The sequence below is a fragment of the Micropterus salmoides genome, unplaced genomic scaffold (genome assembly GCF_014851395.1).
Source record: "Micropterus salmoides isolate LMB-PRFRI ecotype aquatic unplaced genomic scaffold, ASM1485139v1 Ms_hic_scaffold_20, whole genome shotgun sequence".
NCBI classification, from domain to species: Eukaryota; Metazoa; Chordata; class Actinopteri; order Centrarchiformes; family Centrarchidae; genus Micropterus; species Micropterus salmoides.
The window spans coordinates 32,483,683-32,505,708 of record NW_024041151.1 but is presented as its reverse complement, the minus strand read 5'-3'; the positions used below and the strand labels follow the sequence as shown (position 1 = coordinate 32,505,708).

At 39.6% G+C, this 22,026-nt stretch overlaps 1 protein-coding gene across 1 annotated transcript in view; it reads right to left on the bottom strand.

Moving 5' to 3' along the window:
- Positions 1-1,459: 1,459 nt before the first annotated feature.
- The window catches only part of LOC119914782 (long-chain fatty acid transport protein 6-like), a 28,323-nt gene continuing 7,756 nt past the window's right edge, over positions 1,460-22,026 (bottom strand). The window contains exons 4-7 of the mRNA XM_038734303.1: positions 14,518-14,642; positions 7,308-7,502; positions 2,220-2,305; positions 1,460-2,108 (exon numbers count right to left, since the gene is read on the bottom strand). Of these exons, the coding sequence (XP_038590231.1) occupies positions 1,880-2,108; positions 2,220-2,305; positions 7,308-7,502; positions 14,518-14,642 (635 nt within the window). The 3' untranslated portion in view covers positions 1,460-1,879. The remainder of the gene's footprint in view (positions 2,109-2,219; positions 2,306-7,307; positions 7,503-14,517; positions 14,643-22,026) is intronic.

The window sequence follows — 22,026 nt, the reverse complement described above, 5'->3', positions numbered from 1 at the left end:
TTACCTCAGAGGTCGTCTCCTCTCCAAAACAAACAGACCCGGTCATTAAAACATTAAAACACAACCACGTAGCAACGTTAGCCCTGTGGTTTGTGTACAGCTAACAGCTGATCCAGGTCCGCCGAGAGCGCAACGTAACTTTTCCTTTTTATTTACCAACAGAGCCATGCTGTTGTTTCACAGCTCGTGACTGGTGAACAACCTGGCAGTGTTTGAGAGCGATGTGCTCATGTGTGTTTCTCTGTCTGCAGAATCCAGACCTGATGTGGCACATTCTGTGTCCAGAACTGCCAAACTGCTGCGTTTATATGTGTTTATTTCTTTGTTCCTCTCTCTTTACCCCCACACCCCACCACACACACCTGCATCACATGCTTGCTGACTATTGTATGCTTTGATTGTGTTTAGAGTAGATAATAGTAGTTTTATTGGCAAGAGTCAATAATTATTTATCTGTGCTAAAGTAAATTAACTTTTTTGTACATTTAAAGAGCAGTTGCCTGTGGTTATTTGTGTATGTGTTGTAAAACATCTAAACAGCTGGTTGTGATGGTCAGCGCTCACCCTTAACTGTCTACCCAATTAATGTAAAATAGTAGTTAAACATTGCCATTTCTAAGTGGACAAACCAACTTTGTGAGGCTGTTTTCACTTTTGATTATTTGCTGCTGATCCTGATGCTGGTCCTGTAATTATTAATCTTCATTAATAATTTAACTAATATTAATAACCTTACTGATATTAATACTAGAGGTGTGACGAGACACAATATTGGGTTTACGTAATTGAGATGAGACAACATTTTAACACCATTTTTAAGAAATATTCAATGTTGAATCATATGAAAATATTCAGCCATAAACAGTTAATTTCCTGAATTCTTGTGAATTTTTCTGCACCAATTTATGGCGGGAATGTTTTTATTTATGTAACGGGAAACACAAAATTCAGGTGGCAGGTGACAATCCAAATCTAAACAGAATCTAAAGCAGTAAGGCTTTTGGACATTCTGTATTGCTTTCAAATATGTTTGTCCTTTCAACTTTTTCATTTAATATCATCCGTGGTGAAAAGTAACAAAGTACAAATATTTTGTTACTGTACTTTTTACTACTGTTTTTTTCGGTATCTGCACTGTATCACGACACCTCGTTACATTGGTATTAGTAGCTTATGCAGCGCACCTGAGTGGAGCAGCACTGAAAAACAAATGTAAAACTGATAAAGCTGAATGATAACGCGTGATTCAACTTCAGTCAGTTGATGCGACACTGGCATACGCAGTGACAGTCCAGCACAGAACTGGATGGCCCTGCCTCACTTTCAGTGGATTCACATTGACTTGTCCAGACTGTCCAGAATTCTTTAGCCTGTCCCACAAACCCAGGTGAAACACAGGCAGCCACAGCCAGAGATGTACAGCCAGCATCAAATACAAGCAGCTCAGACCCTAATGGAGTTGCTGCTCTACCACATGACCCAGCAGATTGGCCCCCAGTCTTATCAGACTTCATGAGGTCTGAGTTAGTGCACAGAGGTCCATTCAAACCAGAACTGTTTTTTTTCTATAAGATGTTTCTATTCAGATTTCTTACAGAGGGTTAGGGTTAATTTTAGCCCTAATTGTAACTATACCAATTAGTTACCACTCTGTCACAAACTGTGTGGACTTGAGTACTATCATGGCGTATGCTCTGCTGTCAGCAGAGTTGATTCTGAAACATATCTGGTGTAGACAGCGTGTTGGATGTTGACTGATCTCTGTTAGATAAGACTGGTAAAGGGTTTCTTTTCAATGTGACACCACAACAAAATGTTGTATCCCCCTTTCAAAAAACAAATTTACCAAATTAAACAAAAGATTCTTAGCAATGTTGCGTTAGCACAGTTCTAAACAGTAACAGTACCTGAAGGTGTCTCCAATGCGGTCATGGAAGTAAAGAAAGTCCCCGTGATCACGGAGCAAGAGGTCTCCAGTGTTGAAATAGACGTCCCCGGCTTTGAAAACATCTCTGAGCAGCTTCTTTTCAGACTGGACCTTATTCCCAGCATAACCCAGGAACTGGTTCATAGCTGACAGAGGAGCTACCAGGATCCCTGCCTCTCCTGTGCGCAGAAACAGGATGTTAGTGGACACATAAGCCCTTCTTCTGTACATACAGCTGTATAAAATGGACTGAATGACTTTCACATTAAAGGCATGTGATTCAAATACCTATTTTGCTTGCATGCATCTTCCAGAGTTTGTTCGGACTGGCTCATAAGTTTGTGGATCATATCGCAGGAGCTCAAAGGGCATAGAAAGCTGAGAAAGAAGGAATGACACTAGTTGTGACATGATGAGCCACTGTTTTTCTCTGACTAATAGGTTATAATACCAGGGATGGTTTTCAGTAACTAAAAACAGTAGATCATTGTTATATACACCATACAGTCAGTATGTCACATGTATTTATTTACAACATTTCATCTTACTCCATCCATTATGCATTAAACAGTGTACACTACACATGTCCCTTTGATATCACTGATGCTGGAACAGGTCACACATGCATTGAGACGCTGCCCTTCTTTTATATCAAAGGACATAAGGGGGAACTTACGCAGAAGCTTTTTAACAAAAATTTCGCTGATGCTTAAAAGTACGTACTACGTGGTCTTGGGTTGGTGCCAACGTGTGAGTGCAGTATTCGAGAAATTGCAGCAGGTACTCTACAGATTTGGCTGAGGAACCCTTTTCTCATTGCTTCGCTTAAACGGGTAGTTAGAGTGGAGGACAGTGTGAGCAAAGTAGTTAAGGAATCTGGACATCTGGAAGGGGGAAAAACACTAAAAACAATGGGGAATGTATCTAGTCTACTAAACTATGTCAAAAAGAGATACATCGTGTATAAGATGAGAGCACTGTTGTGTGAAGCTGTTAACAATGCAATATGTGACACAGATAGGATACTATGTTGTTCTAGATTTGACAAACAGACAGAATGTATTAGACGAATGACCTTGGGATGGCGTACCATGGTGCAAATGACAGCGGATAAATATGCAGATGTGAAATCTATTCTCCTCAATATAGCAAATGTTTTTCCTGTGAACAATAATGATTTTCATACGGGTCATGTGTTTTTGTACTTTTAGCATTGATTTGTGTGTTTTAATGCTAACCAGAAAACAACATTGCTGATGCTTAACTGAATCTTTGGTTTGTAAAAACATAGGGGCTTGTACTTATTTTCTGAAAAGTGTATACTTGTAATAATTATATTATATGTTGCATTTGTTGTTGGAAATAAAATACTTGAACACAGATGTTGAAGTGTCAGTCTTTGTCACAAAGATCGTGGAGGAGGTGATGAGAAATATATACTAAGCGACAAAAACGCAGGGGGTTACGGAGGCAAGCAAAAACTTAAAATATTTGTCACTATAATGTCATATTTGACACTACTGGAGTTCGGTGCGCAGATTCAGACGTAGAAAACTGGCTCATGAAGCAAGAGGCCTATACTCTACACAAGACGGCTCCAGTGCATTTTAAGAGAAACAAGGTTTTAGTGAATTCAATAGATTGGCAATTCCAGCTAGATTTAGTTGATATGTCCGCTTATTTTGCTGAAAATGGTGTACGCTATTATTAACATGTATAGATTTGTTTAAAAAACACGCATGGGTGCGTTGTTTAAAAAAAAAAAAGAGTGGTAAATGCGTCACAGCATCCTTTAAAGATATCTTAGCTAAGGTAGAATACCGCATAAAATTCAAACAGACGAGGGAAAAGAGTACAAAGATTTCGATGCATTAACGAAAATTAATAGTATCCGTACACTTTACCACATCAAATGAGACTGAGGCATCTGTAGTAGAGTGTTTTAATAGGACTCTGAAATCTAAAATGTGGCGTTATTTAACAGCCAATAATTCTAAACGATACATAGATATATTGCAGGATTTAGTCACCTCATACAATCAGTTATTGTAGTATTAAAATGAAACCGATTGATGTAACAAAAGACAATGAAGATATCGTATTTAGCAACTTGTATAAAACAAAAGATAAAAGAGTAATTCGTTTTAAATATAAAGTTGGCGATACTGTAAGAATTTCAAAATTACGTGGCCCTTTTAAAAAAGGTTATGAGCAAAATTATACTGATGAATATTCCACTGTAAAGGAATGCGTGTCAAGGGCCCCTCCTGTTTACAGGTTAAAAGACTATGATGGCGAAATATTACAGGGAGCATTTTATAAGCAAGAGATGCAAAAAGTTATTATCGATAAAAACAAAACATTTAAAATAGAAAAGATTTTATCTAGAAAGAAAAGATAAGGCTGGGACATGGTGTCAAATGGGTCGGATGGCCAGATAAATTTAACTCGTGGATTTTGGAAAAACAGGTCATTCAGCTACCTTAGCAGATTACAAACACTCGTATAAATGGATACGGAGGATTTTTTTGTCACCCTGCCCAGCAACTCGTCTGCATTATTTTACCCAAACAACACAATAGCAAACTTTAGAACAAAACTACTCAAGCCTTTACACTTTAAATTAGCATATGAGGTGGGTTTGATAGAAATACAATATCCAAAAACATGGAAATCTTTTTCATCACAAGACTCAGAATTTGTTGTGTTTGATAAAAAAATCCAACAAGAGGGTAGTTCTATCAGCGACACAGGGGTTCTATACAACAATGTTACAAATAATAGCTGAACTAAACAGTTGTTGAAAACGACATGGGTCATTGAGCTTGATTACAACAATATTACCAACAGAGAAACATTTTACCAACGAGAGACGTAGAACTAACGTTTCAAGGAAGACTTGCACAAATGTTGGGATTTATGGGATTTAGATCTTAGCCACGAACTAACAGTGTTGACACAGATGCCATATTTGGTGCCACATCCTGTCGATGTTAATGTGGGGATGTATAATATATTTGTTTATAACGATATTGTTGATCATCAAACAGTAGGGGATAGTTACGTCCCTCTTTTAAGAATAGTACATATATCGGGGCAAAACAACCATATGATCACAAATACTTATGACAGACCACACTACCGGAGGTTCTGCAAAATACACATTGATAGTATCGAGATTTCTCTCAAGACAGATCAGAATCAACATATCCCTTTTATGTAAGGCAAAGTAATAATAAAGCTACACTTTCGACCCGTAAAATATCAGTATTAGACAAGGAGCAAACATGTACCATCCATATGCTCACAATGCGGACAAATACGTTGCATATTATAAAGCTCAAGCGGGTGGTGATTTACCAGGATACAGCGGGCTCGGTGCTCAGTATGGTGCATGGTTAGGGGGTATCTTTAGGGGTCTGTTTAGACTAGCATTCCCCTTACTCAAGAAAGGATTTGCATTTGTTGCCCCTAAAAACATAGCTAAACATGTTATTACTAACGTCATGAACAGACGTCAAGAGGGGTCGGGTCTAGTGGCCGTGGCTCCCCGTCCAATAAAACAACTTCCTGGGAAAAGAGGGAGTTCCCTACCAAAGAGGCGTAGCGGAACCACAAATAAGAAGACCCATACTAAGACAAGAAAAAATAAACAAGCAAAGAGAAGCAAGTCGACAAAACATCAGAAGACGAGAGACATTTTCTAACGAGAATGTCGTTGGTACGTAGCCTGTCACAAGAGTGCGTTAAGTCGGAGCTAGACCTGTTTATGGTACTGTTAACACAAACAAGTATTGAGAAATGCATCTACATTGAATTCCCTCCTGTAGCAGCGAAATCAGACCCCCTTCACCCCTTGAATTTTTCATTCCAGCTAGTACAGAGGACTACCTGGATCTAAAAATACGTTTCTGTACACGCGCGTAAAAATCACCAAAGCTAACGGCGGAAACCTGGATCAGGCAGACAAAGTGGGCTTTATCAACTACCCTGGATGTACAATATTTTCACAGGTCGACATATCGTTGGGGGACCGACTCATAACGCAATCATCAAACACATATCCTTACAGGGGTATAATAGAGTGCCTTTTGAACTAAGGACGCTCTGCAGACACAGTTTGGATCCAGACTATTTTGCATGGATACAGCAGGTCATATGGACAACGCAACGGCTGGAGGACGCAATGAGGTATTAGTTAAAAGAGTGGAGTACACACAAGGCGGCCGCGTAGTGGAGCTAATATACCCTTTACATTCTGAGTTGTTTTTTCAAGACAAGTTAATGATAAATGGAGTAGACCTCAAGATAATATTCATAAGTATATTCATAATATTATATTCAATAATATTCATTCTATTTGCAAATTTTTGTCAATGGGCGTGTCCGTGGCGTCAAAGATCAACTCGTCGCCATGACACAGGAAGTTGTTGTAACTGGACAAGATACACATACCACAGAAGATTCGTGCATGTAGGTGAAACGTGCGGCGGGGGCTGCTTCGTTAAAGGTCACTTCCTGTTGCCAGCAGGTGGCGCTATGACTGTGGGTGAATGTCGGCATGTACATGTGTTCAGGGCGGGACTCTCATCCTACATGTACACTTTGGTCCAGATGTGAGCATGTACACTGAAGTTACAACAACTTCCTGTTCATGGCGAATCATCGACGCCACAGACACGCCCATTGACGAAAACTCGCAAATAGCACAACTTTTCATCGTCAATGCCTTTAGAAGGCACAGCAGAAATTTGACGTCGATCCGACTAAATCCCTAGGAGGAGTTCGTTAAAGTACGAAGTGTGTAAATCATCCAAAAATGGCCGTAAAATTCAAAATGGCCGACTTCCTGTTGACTTTAGGCTATGGGTTCTTGAGGCTTTTTTGTGCGTCTTGACATACATACTTGATACAAGTCCCCAGAAAATTTCGTACATGTAGGTTGAACGTGAACGAGGGGATAATCTTTTCCAATTTTCTAGGTGGCGCTAGCGAGTCATTTTGCCACGCCCATGTGCGAAACCCATAAAATACAAATTTGTTTCATACCCTAAACTCAACAGGAAGACACGAGACCCACTCTGGGAAATTGCAACTTTTCAAACTGAGATAGCCCTTACTAGTGAACTAACGTTTCTGTGTAAATTTGGTACAGTGCCCCTGTAACATATCAACATGTATCTTGGAAGAATGTTTCTGCCAAGGAGGAAATTGGACTTTGTCATCATTTTACAGACAGTAGACCTTCTCGGGCACATTTTTAAAATGGGGAAAATATGATAAAATGATAAAGCTGTAATCTAAATGAATATATTGTATCTCCAAAACAAAATATATAATAAAATGCAGAGGAAACACAAATACTAAAGTTATTTTTTACCTTGTTGAAAAAGCTTGCCCTCCCAATCGGTCCAACCTCATCTGTGTAGTTGAGGAAGCCAATGCTGGCCTCAGTCAAGCCGTAACCCTCTCTGATCTTGATCCCACAAAAGCGTTTGACAAACTCCTTCCAAACATCTGACCTGAGACCACTTCCTGCTGCCAACCAAACACTGTGAGCTCTCTCCTCTGGAACCTGCAGGCAATATAAGAAAATGTTGTGTCAATGGACAGTTTTTAAACATTGGATGGTAAACTACACTTTAATTTAATTCTCAAAAGTGCCACATTTTGGATAAGAACAGTGGTTTTTTATTTGACAATTGTCAAATATGGCAAGTGACAACAAGAAATAGATTATCAAAAATAAGGGTACATTTCCACCTGATACTAACCAATAAGGGAGAGAATATGCTACTCTTGTGATGAGGAATTTTTAATGTGCCATTGATAGAAAGTCAGGATAAGGTAATAACATCAGTACTATCAAGTACTATCATTATGAATGTCAGTTTCAATAACATCATATCACCTTGCTACTCCTGAAACACCAGGAGAAATGCAAACTCTAAAAAGTAATTCAGAGGACCTGCTACCATCATTTGATTAATTGCATGGCTGCAAGATAAAAATGTATTGATTTAGATAAACTTTCTAGGTTGCAAACTTTACACCAACTTAATTTTGCATGTAATTTAAACTCAGATTTCATTGTTACTGGGTTTACAACAAAATTCAAGTTCTAGTAATTTAATAAATGTGGCTCGACAACTTAATTTTTCTCCACCTTGACTTCAGGATTTCAAGTTCCTTCCCCTACCAACTTGTACTCACTTAACATGCTTGGACAAATTCAGAGAGTAAGACTAGAGTGAAAATGGTAGTGGCAGAGTACATCTTTTTTTAAATCGGTCTTGCCAGTACAGGACATTTATTACAAAACAAATGAGCTGCTGTCTGGAGAAGATCCTAGCATTGCTTTAATTCTCAGCAGTTCTAATCATCCTCAATTCATTATCACTAACTCACAAACCTATGTTTTGCTTTACAAGGATACAGTGAGTTTGAGGCCAGCCTGGAAAGGCAAGAGATGAAAACTACCATCATTGTTGACCAGTCCACCCCCGGCCCTTACCATAAAACAGTGGCCATCGTGTTGGAGTGAATGGAAATCCTGGAGGGAAAGGATATACTAAAGGTGCTTTGCTTTACTGATGGGCATAATATATGCTCTCAATCTGAGCTATCACAAAGAACTAAAATATATTTTTGAAGTTTTCAGAAGCTGTTTCTTGACCTTGATGAACTGAAAGCCAGTACAAAAGTAATGAATCTCAAGAGAAAAATTTTCAAAAGATTCCACTAGTGTCAGAGCATTATCCGATTTTATTCAGATTACATTGGTTTGTATTTGTAAGTCAACTTTGTCAATTAGTCAATTTGTTTTTAGAGTGTAGACAGGACCCAATTAGGTACATTTCCTGCTGCAAATTGCCAAACACACGAGCAGCTTTCTTTTTGTTGCAAAAAAGCTGCTCATGTGGTATAGGGGGCAACTGCTACAGGGCTACAGGGGTCCCAGCTTTACTGCGTGTCAGTTGGTTTTGCAATTTGATTAATTGTAATGTGTTTGGGAATTTGCACCGCTAACTACAATATCAACTGAGCAGTGGCCGCTGCAAGTTTCCTATTGTGTTTGTTAGAATTATTAGCATAAAGGAACTTATTGTTTATGTAAAGATTATTAGGACCTGGACCGTCAAAAAGACATTTAGATTACAATCCTAAGATAAAACAGGACAGTAAAAGTTACAGTGCAGTGTAAGATATTATTCAAAAGCCTCAAATTCTATTTAATAAAAGGGAGTGACAAATAGAGAGGTCTTCAGCCTTGATTTCAAACAACTGAGAGTTTGAGCAGGCCTGCAGTTTTCTGGGATTTTTTTCCAGATATATGGAGCATAAAGACGGAATGCTTTTTTAAAAACCTTTATTTAACCAGGAAGTTCCTTGAGATTAAAATATCATTTTCAAGGTAGACCTGGTCGAGATAGCACATCAGACAAAGAACAACAGATGCATAATACAAAGTCCATTTTAGGAATAGCAATTGCAGTCTTCACACAGTTTTGTTATCAGCACTTTGAACTCTCCCAGGGAGACAAGATCATTAGGCTGTGGTGTGTTCTGAAGGTTATTCTATGACCAGGGCACTGTGGTGTCCGAACAATAATGCTGCGATGATGTGTTGAGAAGAAATCCGCTTGACACTGTTCTTGATTATAAAAGTTTATTACATCAAAGAATTCAGCATCAATTACAAGCTCTGCAGCAGCTTGGAGAGTGACCCAGCCCAATAACCACTCTGTCTCTCTGTACATCGAACACAGCTTATATAGGACATGTTTAGGTATCTGCTAAATACCATATAAGGGCACAGTCCCTTCATACACACTAATCTCTACTCCCCCTACCACTGGGTCAGAGGTCAAATTCCATAGGAGGGTTCACTCTTTGCACACCCATCAATCATTACTCCCCCTTAAGAGTTCACTGTGCCTCTCTCCAGCTGCAGAGTATTATTTTAAACTGTAATGGTCAAATGCACATATGTTATACACCACAGCACAAAATAGGAGAAAGGTGCTCGACCAAGTTTTGAACAAATCCTGGGTACCTGATAGAGCAGCATCTAGTGGAGCGGAATCATAATAGCTGTTTGTGAGTGATAGGCGATTACACAGCTATGAAGGGAGTTTACCCAATGTGGCTTTGTAAATAAAAATATACTAATAAGTATGAAGTATTAAGTCTTAATTTCACCTTAGCTAAGGAATTTCCTAAAGGGAGTTGCACAGTATCCCTTCAATGGTTTCCTTAGGTAAGGAAAAGTATTAAGGTGTTTGCTACATTGACAGAGAATTTACAGCAATAAAATTCTACTGTTACCATGGAGACTGTTTGCACCAGCACTTGACCTGTTATCCCTGTAGCCTACAAAGTTGGAAAGAAAAGAAGAAATGGAAGAAAAGACGACAAGAAAACCAAATTGGTCAGAGGAGGAAAAAATTTTTAGTGCTAGAGGTATTTAATAAAACAAAGCACGTAATAAAAAGTAAATTTGATCCGCAAATAATGGCAAACAAAAAACAATGATCCACCTTCATACACATGTGACATTACTGTACAACTTGAGAAAGGTGAGTTGTTTTCTGCTCCAGCCTGCCTAAAAGAAAAGCGTTTTTGGGATTAAATGGACATTATTAGCTGCTGCAGTGCAGGATGAACTCAGAATAGACCCATTTCTCACCTTATTATTCTAAATCATGCAACGAAGAAGAAGAAATGCATAATAAATCCTGGGACAAAATCTGTCCACAAATACTGTACAGCATGTAGTCTGATGAACAAGACTTGTGTTATAGCTGACTTGGGCAGTGAAATGTTTTTTTAATTCATGTGGTCATAGTTGTCCACAACTCAAATCAGAATATAAGAAGAAATGTTTTATACCACCTCAAGAAGGCTTCCTATCAGAAAGGTAGGAAGGTATTTCAAATGTACAACTGCAGTACTTAATTCTAAGTAAAGTAATTTCCCTGACATTTTTGTGTTACTTTACTTTTAATAGACGCATGTAACAGGTTTTATACTTCCTGTGAGTATAATCCAATCAATCTTATTTTCATACTGTATATCCGTTGTGTAATTTGATAAATTGTGTTGTATGTCGTACTCGCATCTCAGAGAAGACTCTGACTGCAACATGCGTCTTTGTAAAGAGAGAAACGGACAGAAAAAGTCTAACTCTGCCTGTCAGCTCGCTCTGCTCCGTTAAAACTGAATTTACCATACAGAATTGAATACGAGTGCACTCCAGATTTAGCTGCAGCCAGCTGACCGTGTGCTTCTCCCTATACCGCAGTTCTGTGTCCATGCATGCAGCAAACTGAAAGCACTGTCTGTCGGAGCGTCTACGTGAAAAGAGAAGGAAGACATTGCTGGTAGTATTGTCTTCAGAGTTGTTAAACACCTCAGTGCACTGAAGGAAGCCATCTGACTGTGTGAGGGGCAAGATCGTTTATGTCTGCAGGCAGAGTAGGCCTAGAGCTCTCCTGTCTGACTGGTCCACCAATAGCAGAGAAGATGACCCCTTGAGTTATCAAGCACGTAAAGTTTGGTTCAGATGTGAGCATGTACACTGAAGTTACAACAACTTCCTGTGCCATGGCGAAGACTTGATCTCTGACGCCACGCCACGGACATACCCATTGACGAAAACTCGCAAATAGCACAACTTTTCATCTTCAATGCCTTTAGAAGGCACAGCACAAATTTGAAGTCGGTCGGACTAAATCCCTAGGTGGAGTTCGTTAAAGTACGAAGTGTGTAAATCATCCAAAATTTGACGTAAAATTCAAAATGGCCGACTTCCTGTTGGGTTTAGGCTATGGCTCCAAGAGACTTTTTTATGCGTCTGGACAAGATACACGTACCACAGAAAATTTGTGCACGTAGGTGAAACGTGCGGCGGGGGCTGCTTCGTTAAAAGTCACTTCCTGTTGCCAGCAGGTGGCGCTATGACTGTGGGTGAATGTCGGCATGTACATGTGTTCAGGGCGGGACTCTCATCCTACATGTACAGTTTGGTCCAGATGTGAGCATATACACTGAAGTAACAACAACTTCCTGTGTCATGGCGAAGAGTTCATCTTTGACGCCACGCCACGGACACGCCCATTGATGAAAACTTGCAAATAGCACAACTTTTCATCTTCAATGCCTTTAGAAGGCACAGCAGAAATGTGAGGTCGGTCGGACTAAATCCCTAGTAGGAGTTCGTTAAAGTACGAAGTGTGTAAATCATCCAAAATTTGACGTAAAATTCAAAATGGCCGACTTCCTGTTGGTTTTACGGCATCGCTCAGAGAGACTTTTTTGTGCGTCTGGACAAGATACACGTACCACAGAAAATTCGTGCACGTAGGTGAAACGTGCGGCGGGGGCTGCTTCGTTAAAAGTCACTTCCTGTTGCCAGCAGGTGGCGCTATGACTGTGGGTGAATGTCGGCATGTACATGTGTTCAGGGCGGGACTCTCATCCTACATGTACAGTTTGGTCCAGATGTGAGCATGTACACTGAAGTTACAACAACTTCCTGTTTCATAGCGAATCATCAACGCCACGAACACGCCCATTGACGAAAACTCGCAAATAGCACAACTTTTCATCGTCAATGCCTTTAGAGGGCACAGCAGAAATTTGACGTCGATCCGACTAAATCCCTAGGAGGAGTTCGTTAAAGTACGAAGTGTGTAAATCATCCAAAAATGGCCGTAAAATTCAAAATGGCCGACTTCCTGTTGACTTTAGGCTATGGGTTCTTGAGGCTTTTTTGTGCGTCTTGACATGATACATGTCCCCAGAAAATTTCGTGCATGTAGGTTGAACGTGAACGAGGGGCTAATTTTTTCCAATTTTCTAGGTGGCGCTAGCGAGTCATTTTGCAACGCCCATGTGCGAAATTTTTCACCGGTTCTGACATGTTTGCAAATTTTGGTGAGTTTTCGAGTATGTTTAGGCCATGTCAGTTGGGCCTACTTTGCAGAAAAAAGAAAAAAAAAAAAAAAATATATATATATATATATATATAATCCGAGCAAATTCAATAGGGACCTCACACGGTCGTGCTCGGGCCCTAATAAATGAAAATATAATCCGAGCAAATTCAATAGGGACCTCACACGGTCGTGCTCGGGCCCTAAAAAAATCTGAGCAAATTCAATAGGGACCTCGCACGGTCTTGCTCGGGCCCTAAATATATATATATATATATATATATATATAAAACTTAGCAAATTCAATAGGGACCTCACACGGTCGTGCTCGGGCCCTAAAAATATATATATAATCTTAGCAAATTCAATAGAGACCTCACACGGTCGTGCTCGGGCCCTAATAATCTTAGCTTGTCTGTTCTCACCAAAAAGGAGATTACCAACTACAGGAGAGAGTCCAATAAAACTGGTAAGAATAATTTTGTTTTGGCTATAAAATAAACTGTCTTTTTGACAGCCTTCTCGCAGACGGGAACTTCACAGCGGTGTTCAGCAGACGGATAAGGGCATTTGATACTCTGTGAATGACGCGGCACACCGTTGACTTGTGTACATGAAACACCTCGCCTATTACAGACTGGAAAGGACCCATAGCATAAAACCGTAGAGCAATCATTAATTGCAAAGGAGCTGGAAGAGCACAGCTGTGGAAAGTAGAGTGATCCAACTCTAGACGGTTGGATAAGTCATGAATTGACTGCCGGTCAAATTTATACTGTAAAAGCAATTGCTCATCATTTAGCGTATCCATTGGATTCTCCCGGCCGCGGGATATGTTCATTTTCTTCATTTAAAATCGCCATAAACTCAGCCATGTTGCAGTTAAGAGAAAGCCAGAGGTACCTTAAACCTTTAAGGAGAAGATGTAAGGGTGTTTAGTTCAACCGAAATGTATTTTAAGGAAACCTTAACTCAGACTTTAAGGAAAATCTTAACTTAAGGCTTTTTGTGCAACCGGCCCCAGGAGACCAGATCGTAAAGTACACTTACTCTATGTGTACGGGTACAGTGTACAGTGAGTTGGAGATAAAATGCAGAGAACTGTGATACACAGAGTTTAAGCAGCAAAGTCTAGAGGGGACAGCATGCATGTAAAAGACAATACATTTGGTTTTCTTAACATTAAGAACCAACTTTCGACCTGGTCTGGTTAGCCTGCTCTTCCTCTCTCCCTCTCTCTCTATCCCATTTGTCCCTCCCTCTCTCTTTCTCCCTTCCCTCTCTCTCTCACTCCAGGCTATGCACTCTCGACCTCACTCTCATGCTCTTCTAAGCTGACATTGTTGCAGAATGTTGCATTCTATTTGTTGCACTGTTGCACGACATTTATACGTGGAATGCACGTAATATTATGCACTTCATGCAGTATTTTTTGAGCATACCTAACAAAATGGTAATTTGGCTCCATCACTTTGTGCATCAGGTGTTGGCACATCCAAATTTGTACCATCCAATATGATCACAATATCACTATTGTCACTGCCTGTAATGAAAACTGCAGCCTACAAGCCTACAGTGTCTTTAAACTTCTAGTCAAATGTTACAATTTAGGATGAAGAAAATGACTTGTGTATTAATTGTTGTCAGTCTTACCTTGGGTTGGTTAACCAAGTATCGACAGAGCTCTCCTATGTACTGCACCACAGTCACATTGTGTTTCACACAGTCCTTCCAAAACTGACTGGCAGAAAACTTCTTTTTTAACACACATGTTGCACCTGTGATCCAAAGGAGAAGATAGAGAGAAGTGGTAAGGCAAACAGTAAGTAGTGTAAGACAATATACTACTAATAACTATTTTCATACGTACTACATGACTAACATACATCCAAATAATTTAAGAAGAAGAAGACATACTTTATTAATCCCACAAGGGGAAATTCAATGTTCTCACTCTGGTGTGTGCTAATTTTTATTAGTATACACACACAGGTCTGAAATACACACACATGCAATGCACTGAGCTACTGCCGCCCCCAGCTACAGCTGGAGCTGTAGTGAGAAATTTCCTCTGTTTTGTTTCAGCCTTTTCTCCTGGCATGTGAGGAAGTGAGAATTCCTTATAGGCCTATAAAAAAGATATCCGTTGCGTTGCCATGATGGTTTCCTCCAGTATTTACCTTGGACCTTACAAAAGTACAGAATAAAAATGGCAAATCTTCCAGCGATTGTTTATGGTTGTCAGAATCATGTGCTGCCACAGTCTCTAAGCTGTTGTGTTTACTCTCACAAGTGAAGAAACAAGTAAAAAAAAAAAAAAGAGCTGTCTCATAGTTAGGCCTGGTACTGCAAATGGCACATTGATTAAGATGAACCCATCATCATGTGATGGGGTATGATTTCCAACTGTTAAACAGCTGTGAGAAACTATGGATATTTTGCAGTTATAATCCTTAAAAGAACTGTGTTAACTACAGAGTTGGAGACATGACATGGTTAGCCTGTCTTAGCATACAGACAAGAAGAAGAGGGGAAACATCTAGTCTGTCCAATGTGTACATAAACAGAAATCTAAAAACAACAGTTTGTGGCTAAATGCTGGAACAATTTGATAGCAAAAAACAGCCAGGTGCAGTGACTTTTAGCTGGGAGTTCTGTGGTTACAGTAAGGTTGTCAGGCAAGCAGCACTAAGTTCTGGCCAAACAGATAAATAAATGTTTGTCAAGAGATCTTCCAAACTGGAAATTATTATGGCTGTCCCCGACTAAGGATTTACATAGTCGAATTAGAATCATCAAGTCCTGCCTAAAGTCGAGTGAGTCAAATCATTTGTGTTTTTGTGCGCAGCGATTGTGGGCCACGTCTCTATTCATTCAACTTACACTGTGAATTTCCAGCTAAACTGAGGTTTTTTGAAGACCATTTTCTCTCTCTCTGTCTCTCTCTCGCCTGTCATTCTGGCCTTGTGCAGAGTTTTGCGTGCATGCTGTGCTGCCGAAAACTACATGCACGTTGCGGTTCCTCGCGGGTCTATTTCAAGTAGCTGGTTGTTTAAAAACGAAATAATATTCTTTGTGCAGTTCATCAACAGTGATAAACTATCCGAAAGTCCCATGAGGTGCAGACAACTCGGCACAACACCAGTGAAGTTGGGCTCTGCCTCTCACACATCAGACATGCTCACAAGTCTTTGAGCTAGAGTCCAAGTCAAGTCTCAAGTCTCTGAGCAAGAGTCCAAGTCAAGTCTCAAGTCTCCCGTGGTTATTACGAATGTTGTATCACCTGCTGCGTTGAATCCAGGTTGCTTATAAAACTGCATAGCTATAAGGAATACTGTAAGTGTAACCTGTTTTTCACTTACAGAGCACAGCCATGTCATGTGTGTCATGGCGAAGAGTTGATCTTTGACGCCACACCACGGACACGTCCATTGACGAAAATTCACAGATAGCACAACTTTTCATCTTCTATGCCTTTAGAAGGCACAGCAGAAATTTGAAGTCGGTCGGACAAAATCCCTAGGAGGAGTTCGTTAAAGTACGGAGTGTGGAAATCATCCAAAATTTGACGTAAAATTCAAAATGGCCGACTTCCTGTCGGGTTTAGGGCATCGCTCCAAGATACTTTTTTGTGCGTCTGGACAAGATATACGTACCACAGAAAATTCGTGTATGTAGGTGAAACGTGCGGCGGGGGCTGCTTTGTTAAAGGTCACTTCCTGTTGCCAGCAGGTGGCGCTATGACTGTGGGTGAATGTCGGTATGTACATGTGTTCAGGGCGGGACTCTCATCCGACATGTACAGTTTGGTGCGGATGTGAGCATATACACTGAAGTTACAACAACTTCCTGTTTCATGGCGAATCATCGACGCCACAGACACGCCCATTGACGAAAACTCGCAAATAGCACAACTTTTCATCGTCAATGCCTTTAGAAGGCACAGCAGAAATTTGGTAGGTAGATACTGCTCAAGGATCCAAGTGCCCTCTTGGCAATTTCTTGAAGACAATGTTCTCGTTTTATTTTCACAGACCCCATCATTGGCCTATGGAAACCCCTCCTAGTCTCTTATCATTGGCTCACGGTAACACCCACCCTCTTATTTTGTATGTGACAGCATGTGGGAGATAACTGGTGAGGGGCTGGGGGCTGTTACTTCTGGTACAACCAGATTATTAGATAGTCTGCAGTTCCAAACTCTTGTCTCCGGCTGATAAAAATAGGTTCCTGTTTCGAAAACGAACTCTGTCTGATAAACCCAGACCGTTTTTAACAACCGGAGTCTGGGGTTATAGATAACTCTATTCCATAACTGGTCTACAAGATTACTTGAAGATGCTAATGACAGTTAAAACACACAACTTGATGTGGCTCATTGAGAAAACAGAGGGAGGGGAGGGATGGAAGGAGGTGCGGGGGGTGGAGCACATTCCTCAATTCACCCCACAGCCTATGCTACACCAGAAAGAGAGAGGACAGAGAAGAAGGAACACAGACTCTAGAAGGATTAAAGTTTTAAGACTCACAAGTTTAAGAGACACTAATTTTAAATTTAAAGTTTGGTGATGTTGACACTGACTTGCATTAAAATGGCTTTAAAAGCGGTTTGCTAGTTAAACATTTCTATTGGGGCATACCTGTAGAGATGTGCCTTCCAGAGCGGTTTTAATATATTGGGGTGGAAAATAAAAACATGTATTAAGAAAATATTTAACATAATAATTTAATAGAAATACGGTAGCTTTGCTTAGCCCACATGCAATGAATCAATCGCCTGACTCTCTCCATCCCTGCAGAATGTACAGGCTAGTATCCCACCATATAGTTGATCATGTGTTATACGCTAATTCCAACATTTCTTTTCTTGATTCCCATGTGGAGAGACAAAACTTTTTAAATGACGTGTACATTTTGACTGGTTTTCCACAAATGTAGCAGTAGGTTATATTACTTACTAAAGAGGATGTCTTTAAAGACTGGATGTACTGATCGTCACCAGTTTCAGCACTATCCTTAACAGACGTGTCTTCAGTATTTCCATTAAGAGCTTTAGCCCAAACTCCTGATACTTGTACTTGCTTCATTTCCCTACAAGTGTTTTCACTCTGTGTTGTGTTGACTGCAGTCTTAGGGTTGGACATTTTAATATTAAGTTCTTCTGAGGGTTGCAAATATTTTGAACGTCCTGCTGTGCTTTCCCATGAACTAGCCTGATTGACTGTAAGAATCAGGTACATATTCCTCCTCTGATAAATTCTATTCACTTGGACTTGGTTTTTTAAAAAAAGCTTTAAAAGGTCTTAGTGAGTACATAACTTTGAGAATAATCCCGCAGTGACACTTACGAGCCTACCTAACTATTAACATGTTTAGGCTTAAATATAGATTTTTGCTGTTGAAAGTAAATAACAAAACTCATTGTATCACGCATAATCTATACTGATAATCATTTAGTTGCTTAATTTGGTTGTTTCTTTTGAAGCATGTGCAATTCATCGGTTGGGTTGATTTTTTCACTTCACTTTAATTGAGGTGCAAATTGATGTTTATGTGTTATTTATCAAGAAAATTAGTACTAAAACTTTGCAAAGAGGTACAAACATAAGATTCTAAAATGGGAGACTGTATAGTTTTTACATGGAAGCCAATTTGACTTTTTATATGGATGTATGTGTTTAAAGTAATTCAGATTGTTTGTGAAGAAAATGGTTGCTGCAAACTTGTTGGATTGCAACCTGCAAGACTTAAGATAGTTGAATAGACTGCTGAAAGTGTTAAATATTTGTCTAGATACCGTTTGGTCCACACTGTCTTTGGTGTGCATTTTGGTGCCATCCATGTTGAGTTCAATGTTCATGTGCACTAGAGTAGCTCTAAGTTCTTCACCAAATTAGAAGTGTAATTTGCTAATGAAAATGTAATTTCATAATCAATACTGTTGTCAGCACAACGGTCAACTTGAGGAGGGCTCCTCAGCAGTACCAGCCTTGGAAAATGTGCCAGATGAAGTGAACCCTTTTCCCCTCTTATGTGGCGTGGTGTGAGATGTAAAGGTGAGTATTTTAATAAATAAATGTTGCATTCATGAATGCTTAACTTTAAACATAATAAGTAATAGTCTTTTATCTTCTGTTAGAATGCTATTTCAGTGAAGGTGGTATTTAAGTGTTTTAATTTAACTTTTTTAAATCTTTGGTTCACCAATATGCAGTCTATTGGAACTTGATACATGCAAAGCAGCAAATATTATATTTACAGAGGGTAAAAACTTCCTTGTGGTGTTGATTAATTGTGATTCTTCATATGCATCACTTTACAAATTTCTACAATAATCCTCAAGGGTGGGTTCACACCTAAAGGTCTTAGAATAAACCATTTTGTGTAAATGTCATCTGATTATTGGTTGTTCAGTGGGTAAAAAACAAACCCCTCCATATTTCTACCTGGATATCGTATCATGGAGTTAGCCCCTGCAAATGGCTAAAAGGATAAAAGGCAATGTTTACATAATACATATGTATTTATGTATGTCCTTGATTGAATTCATGAATTTTGGACCCAACATGCTTGAAAGTTCAATATATCAAAGGTGCTAGGCTTTTCATCAAGAATATTTTAGTTGTTTTATTATTTATTTTTGTATCTTTTAATTTCTTTTGGTGTAAGTTTTATGTTCGATATTTATAATCTAGACTGTTGCAGTGCATTCAATTGTTTTCATTTCTCTTTTAGTGGTTTGATTCAGGAACCGGACCTTTAGGTGTGAACCCACCCTTGAGGATTATTTCAATTTATTCTTCACTTGTTTAATAATAAAGACTGACTTGATTCCAAAGAAACCTCCTACTGATCCTTTGCTGGCCCCGGAGATTCCTCCTTTTACTTATAACTCACTGCTATACTTTTTTAATGATAAATTTATTGTCACAAACACCTCCTAGTTAATTCATTCAAGTTGTATTACTTAATAAAGTCTTTAAATCAATGAAAAACACACAATGGAAGGATGTACGCAACCCTCTTATCAGTTACATACAGACATATTTCCGTTTGGGCGGGACAGGATGCACCCCCTCTTATCAGTTACATACAGACATATTTCCGGTTGGGGCGGGACTGGATGCACCCCCTCTTATCAGTTACATACAGACATCCGGTGGGGGGCGGGACCGGAAATAGCTGTCAAAAATGAGTTTGATGGAATGTCACTTATAATTCTCTCTCAAGTATTCCCATAGCTCTCAGTAGTTACGACTTCATGAGCTTCTTTAATGATAAAATTCTAGCTATTAGAGACAAAATTCACCAAGACCTGCCCTCAACTGGCACCGACTTATCTCTAAACTCAGGAACCTAAGAAACAGCTGTAGAACCAGATATATGTTTAGACTGTTTTGCTTCCCTCAATCTTTACCAACTAACTTCAATAATTTCTTCATCTAAACCATCAACCTGCCTCTTAGACCCCATCCCGACTAGATTGCTTAAAGATGTTTTACCCTTAGTCAGCACTTCTATACTAGATATGATAAATCTATCTCTATCAACAGGCTATGTACCACAGTACTTTAAAGTAGCTGTAATTAAACCTCTTATGAAAACGCCCAAACTTGATCCGAATGTTTTAGCCAACTATAGACCTATATCTAACCTTCCATTTCTCTCTAAGGTCCTGGAGAAAGCAGTTGCTAAACAGCTGTGTGACTTTCTACAGAGCAATAGTTTATTTGAGGATTTTCAGTCAGGATTTAGAGCTCATCATAGCACAGAGACAGCACTTGTGAAAATTACTAACGACCTCCTAATTGCATCAGACAAAGGACTTGTCTCTGTACTGGTTTTATTAGATCTTAGTGCTGCATTTGATACCATTGACCATCAGATCCTATTGCAGAGACTGGAACATTTCATTGGCATTAAAGGAACCGCTCTAAGCTGGTTTAAGTCCTATTTATCAGATCGATTTCAGTTTGTACATGTTAACGATGAGTCCTCCATGCATGCCGAAGTTAGTCATGGAGTTCCTCAAGGATCTGTCCTTGGACCAATCCTCTTCACTTTATATATGCTTCCTTTAGGCAATATTATCAGGAAATATTCCATAAGCTTTCATAGTTATGCAGATGATACTCAGTTATATCTATCGATCAAACCAAATGAAACTCATCAGTTAGCTAAACTTCAAATGTGCCTTCAGGATGTTAAAACCTGGATGACCTGTAATTTTCCAATGTTAAACTCAGATAAAACTAAAAAAGTTATTGTTCTGGGGCCTAAGCACCTCCGTGACGCATTATCTAAAGATATAGTTTCCCTTGATGGCATCGCCCTGGCCTCCAGCACCACTGTGAGGAATCTTGGAGTTATCTTTGATCAGGACATTTTTCACCTACGTAATATTGCGAAAATCAGGAACATCCTGTCTAAAAATGATGCAGAAAAACTAGTCCATGCATTTGTTACTTCTAGGCTGGATTTCTGCAATTCCTTATTATCAGGCTGCTCGAAAAAGTCCATTAAGACTCTTCAGCTGATCCAGAATGCTGCAGCACGTGTTCTGACAGGAACCAGGAAAAGAGATCATATTTCTCCTGTTTTAGCTTCTTTGTGAATTTAGTGAATATCTCCTCACGGTCCGCTAGCTCTCCACTGTTTGTATTCAGGAAATCAAACAAAGTGGCCCGCACAAAGCCACACAACCCTATTCCAGCCATTATGTGTGTGTCAGTAACATTAAATGACTTGCCCACAGACATTCAGCTCACTTTCTAGTTCACCAAGACATGTTATCCAACGAAGGTTAAAGTCAAGGGCAACTGGAATTGGTTGAAGATACTGGAAGACGTTTCGTCCCTCATCCAAGGGACTTCTTCAGTTCTGACTGACTGGTAGGGAAACCAAGACATGTTGTTGTTGTGATGTTAGCTGTAGCAGTAGGAGAGCTGTGAGTACTGTATCACTCTCTGTGCTGGCTCAGGGACCGTCTCGTCCATCTCTGCATGTTAGCTTCATCCTAACTTCGCAGCAGCAACTGTAGCAGTTTGCTAACCCGCAAATTAGCTAACGTTAGTTACATTACTTGCTGTGTCATTCCCTCTACATTATGGTATTTGTCAAGGTATTGGATTTCTCTGGAATTGCTTACTCCACCTAGGGCTG